A 7,356-nucleotide genomic window follows, 5' to 3' on the forward strand; every position below is an offset into this window, starting at 1 on the left:
AATGCACGTAAACATGTTGACTAGAATCCAGCAAACACATTCCTGTGCAAATAGCACTGTGTTCCCTGTTCCGTGGGCATTCAAAGTGCTCTGATAGCTGTGTACATAGTCACCGAACATCATTGGGATCTGTGCATGCAAAAATGAATGCATGTGGGTCCTGACTGCATGGAAATTTTATTACCACTGACACATTGATAAAACAGAATATGAGACTTTATGTAGGTGAAGAAAGAACACTTGTTTTGTGCAAACAACAAACACAGATGTTTCGTGCTGTTACTGTGTGTACAAGTCCATAAAGTTACAATGAGCCAAGGTTTTTACAGCATTCTAAAATGATTATGCTCACAGACTAGTCTTTAAAACATCATCATCACAATTCCCGAACGCAAAGCTGCACTTTATTAGCATATTTAACATTAATATGTTCAATAATAGATTCTACTTTAACTTTACAAGAAAAAATACACCACCTGTCGGAACGAGTGAAATCACAACATACGAGACACTTACTGTATTAATGGACACCATGTTGCCAATACGTGAAAGTACCAACATACAATAACTTATACATGCTAACTAGACAATTCACAAACTGAGGTTATTCAGCATTTTACAGTCCAATAAATTCTCCTTTGGTCATATTCTTAAATAAATGGTTGTTGTGTTAATGTTGAATGACGAAAACAGGAGGATGTGTCTTCACTGGTGATCACATTTTCACATGGGATTTTCTGTCTATCTGAGCTCAAGTAACCGAGTTCTGCAACTGCTGCAACCAGGGGCATCTCAATTATTGAAACTGTTGTCCATTATGATTGATGGAGAAAGGACACCATACCAGTCTGTGCTTCAGAAAACCAGAAACGCCAAAATTTCAAAGTTGACAAGGAGAGAGAAGGAAAGTTTCAGTGACGAAAAAGAGGACGGCTTCATCTTCAGGCTTTAGAAATAGCAGCAAACTTTATATCATCACAGTTAGTATCTCTTGTTGTCCGGTACCAGGGCCGTTTCTTGCTTTAGGCGAACTGGGCAAATGTTTAGGGCCCAAAAGCTGCATTTTCAGCCGCATCTGAGGAGAATTAAAATATCCTGTATATTTTTATAGCTATCTCATGTATTTATTACATCCCTTATACTCTCTAAAAAAAATAAACGTAGGATATAAATAAAATAAACTGCAGAGATGAACTGTGGCTGGTGTTTTTGTGGCATTATTAGGTCACATTTGTTGGACAAAACTGTGGGCTGTCGACAGGTATGACGGGAATGATTGACAGCTACCCATCAAGAGACAAGACAAATGCAGCAATGGCATCAAAAAGAAGTTACATTAGTGGCGCGGAAAAACGGTGTAAGGATAAAGGTAAGGCATGATGTGGGCTAGAAATCTGGAGGTGTAACGTTTTGTTTGTTTATTTGTCCTGCTAGCTAGCCTCAGATAAATGTTATGTAGCTGGCTAGGATTTGTTTGTTATAAACTCGGCTTTAGTGTTTGCTTTATAAAAGTTTGCTTTTAAAAAAATGAATATGTCACATGTGAATGAACAGTCTGTCCTGCCATGGGAATGACTGACTGCCTCCAGGCCAGTTTATGTTGTCTCTCAGGTATTTGACACTTAACATTATTTTAGCTTAGGATTCATTTACTAAGTTTGGTGTGTAATTTATAGACCTCTAATTAAAAGTGTTCTACTGTTTGTTTTTTAAGTGATGTACAAATATTAGGCAACATGTTGATTATTTTAGAATATTGTGGCCTTGGATCATTTTTCATAATTTTATTACTTTAACTAGTACAATGTGTAAATTAATGCAAAAAAAACTTCTTAACAGTGACAACTTTGGAATTGGGTACAATCTTTAAAGGGACGCTGTACATTACAATGTTTAATATTTAAAAAAAATCTGTTTTATTTATTGATTGTTGTTTTCTTTGTATTATAGTTTTTTATTAGTTTAAATTGCCTGAGTGGTTCAACTTAAGATGTTTAATTTTATTTGTAGCCTGTTTTACTCATAATGTGTAATAGATCTTAGTGTACCATCTAAAGGGTTCTCTTCATTGTAGTTTGACAAACTAGGGGCCCCCAAACGGTATCTTGCTTAGGGACCCCACAAAGTTAGAAACGGCCCTGTCCAGTACATACAGTATATTTACAAATATAAACATTTTGGCACTGATTAAAAAAACCACATCCATGTACCTATAGTTGACAATCTTAATGGTCCTCAAGTCGGATGAGCAGCTCTTCTTCCTCCCCAGAACTACTTCAATAAATAGCAGGCGTTTCTCTGTTGAAACTTTTTAAGTGGCTTTGTTGCCTTCTCTTCTCAAATGTCCGCATCATGATTTGGTTCAGCAGTCAGTGACCGTGCTCCATAAGTTTGGCACCTGGGGATTTTGTGTCATCCTGCTTCTTTGTCAAATGGGAGTTGTGTGTGCTGTGAGTGTGCTTTGTCTGCTGTATGCAAGCGTCTCTCTCTGTGTTTGTGTTGTTCCTTCTGATGGACGCTTGTGTGTAAGAGGCATTGCTGCGATGGCTCCTTGTCATCGTCACTCTGAAGGTGTTGGTGTGCTGCAGCTCCATCCTGTCCTCCTCTGACACTTTAATGAAGGGACACCAAACAAATGCATGACGGAAACCCGCCCGGAACCTGGAGAGAGAGACAGAAACGTATTCTAAAAGGGTCATATCAGTCCTTTAAAACAATAAAATAATACATTTAAAAGATACAGTGACATGGATGATCAAGAGACCAAGAATATACCCTCTACCTTTGATTTAGACAGCAGTAAATTATAGGATTGTACATGGTTGAACTCATTGCCAACCAGAAAATGGCCAGATACACCTGATAAAGAAAAAAAAAAGATGATCAAACATTAACTAACAGTGTTGTAAATGCAAAGCAAGCTCAGAGGCAACTGCTCACCTGCTGAATGTAATGCTGCTTATAAATGTCCCTGTTAAATGATCCCAGAATGAAGTAGATGTGGTAGGGCAGCCAGCAGAAAGCAAAAGTCATAACCACAACTACCATCATCTTTACCACCTACAGTGTGTAAAAATCACAAATACATACAGGCCCAAGTTACTGCTGTGTTTCTAATTTCAAGTCACATAAATTCACTTGCTTACAAATACACAAAAGTAGAAAAAACAGAGTGACCTTTCTCTTAGCTGTTATCTGGCTGTGGTAATGATCCGACGCCTCACCTGGGATGTGCCCACCCCACAGAGATTGGCCAACTAAACTGTAGGTCACCAGCATCACCAGCAGAGGGAGCAAATAGATCAGCAATATCACCGCAAACTGATAACTGCAAACACAAAGAAAAGATGAGAGGCTAACTCAATCTGTGATGTGAAAATACAACTCAACAATTAAACTCACAGAAGCCACATAAAACGTGTTAGAAATCCTAACGCCTGTCTTGCTATTCAACTGTCTATTTCTATTTTTCCTCCGCCCCTTCACCTCAGTTGGTGTGTTCCTCCATAATCGTCGGGCCAGTCGACCATGCACACAGTTCTGGGGTAGTAAAATCTCGTCACACTGTAGTAGCACTGAGGAAAAGCCAGCGAGAACGCGACGATCCAAATCAGGGCTATCACAACTTTCGTGGAGGTGGAGGAGAGGCGAGGCTTCAGGGGGTGGATGATGGCCATGTACCTGTAGAAGCAAGAAAAAAATGGGGAGACATAGAAAACAAGATTTCTTTTCTGTAACAACCTTTATCAGAGGCATTTCTTATAAACAAAAGGCCTGAGATTTAAACTAATAATGGTGAATCAAAGGCTCATTCATCTTTAAATAAATCAGTACATCCACTTCAAAATGAAGAGGTGACCCCCTTCTGTTGTTCAGGTCTATTCTACAGATATAATATACCACACTGCAGAAACTGCTTTATATCCATCGTTATGTCCTACCCACCTGCCAAAGTAGTAAAAAACACAATCTAATATACTTTCTGGCAGTTTTCTTTAACATCAAGTAGGAATGATCTGGTCTTAAGAGTTAGAGTTGGTGTCTGACACTGTTTGGGTGTGAGAAACACGTCAACATCCAAAGGAAGGACAAGAACCAAAGTTTCCAAGGAGAATATTGCATTGGTGTAATATATATTGTTTTTTAACATCTTGAATTAGTGACACTTAAACATGTTTAAAGTAGTTCCCCCTGATATAACAACCTGTTTTTTTCCCCCACTGACTGTAGCCAAAAAAACTTAAGCTGAAAAACATTAATAAAGGGTAAATAATGCAAATTTTTCATGACCCAACACTACTCATTGCTGTCAGCGTTATGATCATGTTATGCAAATAAGGATATGAATCATGAATTTGAAAGATCCAGGGCAGCCAGTGTGAATGCTGTATAATAAAGTGGGATCTTGCAGAAAATTATTTGCATAAGAGATGAAATTTCTTTTAAAAGTTAGTTTGAATGGCATTCAAGTGCTGTGATTAGAGTAACTGTGGTGTCAGTTGTAGTCTCTGATTGCTTTGAGATCAACCTGAGCTCCCGATTCTCAATTTCATTTTCATTTCCAATAGTTACGCTTTTTTAAACCTCTTTCGGTTGACACGGTCTCATGTCGCATTAGCAGAGAATTGAACACAGGCTCCATTTCAGAGAGCTTGAAATGATGTTTCTCAGCTGATACGTTTGAATTGATTCTTCACCACTTTTTGCTGCTGCTCATGAAAGGAAAACAATGTGAAAGAAGTGATTCCATAAACTTGATGCTTACAAGGTGGAATTTTCTCATTATGAGCATGCGGCTCATTCGTCATTGGATCTGTCCCAGGGTACAGAACCATGTATCATATTCCACGCATTATAAGAATACAAGGACAATGAAAGATTAAAGTAGCTTGCTCATCCGGAACTTCACAGTTCTCGTAACATAACAGCAATGTTGAGATAACCAGTCACTCGAGCTGTGTTTTTTATTATCCAGTTTGTCATATTTGAACTGTCCACGCACTATTTGGGATGACTTTTGAGTTTAAGGCGTGTACCTAGAGGATGTGATAAAAGCCATGATGCGGTAATTCAACTCTGTGGATGTTTAGCGGTGTTATATGAAATAAAGAATTATCCATCTGTACTGTTGGCTCCACCGTCTCTGAATAAACACACGGTTCATTATTACAATGTTTATTGCAGGACTGTCACATTACATGAGACAGTGAATGTAAACTTGTAACTCAGTACAAATTATACACACAGCAGATATTCATACTAATAACAGGCTGACCATTCATGCTTCAGTAAGCATTAATAACATCTGTGTCTCCGCTGTGTTGACCCACATCTCCTTCATGCAGCAGATTCATCTGTATTAGGTCAACAGTTGCTGCTGAGCACGATTTCAAATGATGCTGCTGATGTGTACTTAAGAAATTAATTTCACAAAAGAGGTGTTATTTGATGTATATAGAAAACCCTGACAAAGCCGGATGAAAATGGATGGAAAATATTCATCCATAAACATGTTGATGTGACATAATTCAAGTCAGTGAGGAAAGAAGAATTACCGTATCACAGTTTGAGCAGTTCACTTTGCTGCTCTTATTCTGAGCTAATTTCTTCAAGCTCGTGATCATTCTTCCTGTTTTGGCTTGTTATAATGCTGCTCGTTCATATGGTATTGCGGGAAATGAAGATCAGCCACATAAAACAGAGTCTGATTGTCTTCACCGTGAAGTGTACAAGAGTAAAATGCATCAGCTTTACTTTGAGAGACATAAATTAGCAGACAAAAGGCAAATCTGCCCCTGCAGTATTTAAGAGAGTTTTCTTACCTGTCCACGGCGATGGCAGCCATCGAGTATATTGATGAAAACATGGCAGTGATGGGGAAGAAGTTCTGAAATCTGCAGTAACCCAAGCCGAAATACCAGTCGTTGTGAAGCGCATAGACAAAGTTAAAAAGAGTGTTAAAGGTTGCCATGGATACATCAGAAAAGGCCAGGTTGACAATAAAGTAATTGGTTACGGTCCTCATGCGTCTGTGAGCAAGGATAATCCAGATTACTGTGACATTCCCAGTGATGGACACCAGGATGATGAGGGAGTAGGCTATAGCCCAGAGAGCCACCTGAGAGAGGAGGGGAGAGGTGAGGTGAGGAAAGGAAAGAAGAGGAGAGGAGAGGAGTGGTCTTACAGAGAGCAATGGCAACCTCAAATAGCAAAGACAAGTCAGTGTACAGCACCATTTTCAACTTTTTCACACTCAACAAGGATTGCAGGATGAAACTGTTCCTCAATTTTAAAAAAGCCATAAATTACATTTGGTTAATAGTTGGCACATACACCCATTCATCTCTTCTCCTCTATTTTATCATCAGGTTATCATGAACTGCTTCCATACTCTGCTGGGTGTACATTTTGAGAGTGAGAAAGAGCTGGTTCTGTCTTCAACTAATTTGCTTCGAATCTTGGTTTTGTGTTTCTCACCTGCCAGTTGGGCTGCTGGAATTGATTCCCGGTCGTCTCGTTTCCTTCCTCCAGCCAGTCAGCAGTCACCGATAACGGCATTAAAGTGGTCTCCAAGTCCCTTTGTTGAATAAGACTTTCGGCGTCCATACTGGCCCCCTGTATACCTGGTGACAGACATTTTAAGTGTAAATTGGGCGTAATGACGCATAATGAGACACATTCACCTGAAGGGTGCTTGTAAATCAAGATGCTTTTTTAATCAACTAATTTAACTTAACTCAACTTCTCAGGCTTCTGCAATCACATCCAGAAAAGACTACAATTTTGCTGTGAGCGGCTCGCTCTGCCGCCCGAGTTAATAATCATACACCATATCACTATTTTGGAAAGTTGCACAGTCTTCTTGCCAAATGGCGCAGCAGAACAGGATCATTTTGGAACGCGTCTCTTATCGTTCAATAAAGTTGCAACTCGTTTCGGTGAATGTTTTGTTTAAAAGATGCGTGAAAACCGGCAAAATCCGTCAAAGCGCATTACGAGCATTTGTCACACACCATGAATTTCTGTGGTTTCAATGCGGGTTACAGCACAGGTAAAAATGAAGGCACCCAGAGATCATTTTCTGTACACGAATAAAACAAATCTCCTTCAGAATGTTATTTCAATCAATATTACCTTTCTATTGCTGCGATTGCGTGAACTTTAACCGCAGATCTTTCAGTCCATAGCTGATAATGTCCTCAAATTAGGCTCCCTGCGCGTAAAGGACAACCAGGTCCATTCAAAAATCCATTAAAACATTTCTCCGCGCTCGTGTCTGTTTTACGCAGACACACATGCCGTTCTGTTTCTCACTTTCTGCCTCTGCTGGAATGTGTTAGGCTGCTCTGACACGCG

At 39.4% G+C, this 7,356-nt stretch overlaps 1 protein-coding gene across 2 annotated transcripts; it reads right to left on the reverse strand.

The window, feature by feature from the left end:
- Positions 1-166: 166 nt before the first annotated feature.
- tacr2 (tachykinin receptor 2) lies at positions 167-7,356 on the reverse strand. Of its 2 annotated transcripts, XR_012769597.1 has the most exons (9): positions 7,135-7,356; positions 6,478-6,623; positions 5,823-6,118; positions 3,487-3,681; positions 3,178-3,328; positions 2,941-3,060; positions 2,783-2,859; positions 2,211-2,661; positions 167-848 (listed from the first exon to the last, which is right to left on the reverse strand). XR_012769597.1 is itself a non-coding variant. In XM_075462495.1 (8 exons), the coding sequence occupies exons 2-8, from the start codon at positions 6,604-6,606 to the stop codon at positions 2,370-2,372; spliced, it is 1,260 nt and encodes a 419-aa protein (XP_075318610.1). In that variant the 5' UTR covers positions 6,607-6,623; positions 7,135-7,356; the 3' UTR covers positions 167-2,369. The 2 variants fall into 2 exon arrangements, 1 of the variants encoding a protein (XP_075318610.1); XM_075462495.1 differs by having other exon boundaries at positions 167-2,661.

This window comes from Odontesthes bonariensis, chromosome 1 (genome assembly GCF_027942865.1).
Source record: "Odontesthes bonariensis isolate fOdoBon6 chromosome 1, fOdoBon6.hap1, whole genome shotgun sequence".
Classification (NCBI taxonomy): Eukaryota; Metazoa; Chordata; class Actinopteri; order Atheriniformes; family Atherinopsidae; genus Odontesthes; species Odontesthes bonariensis.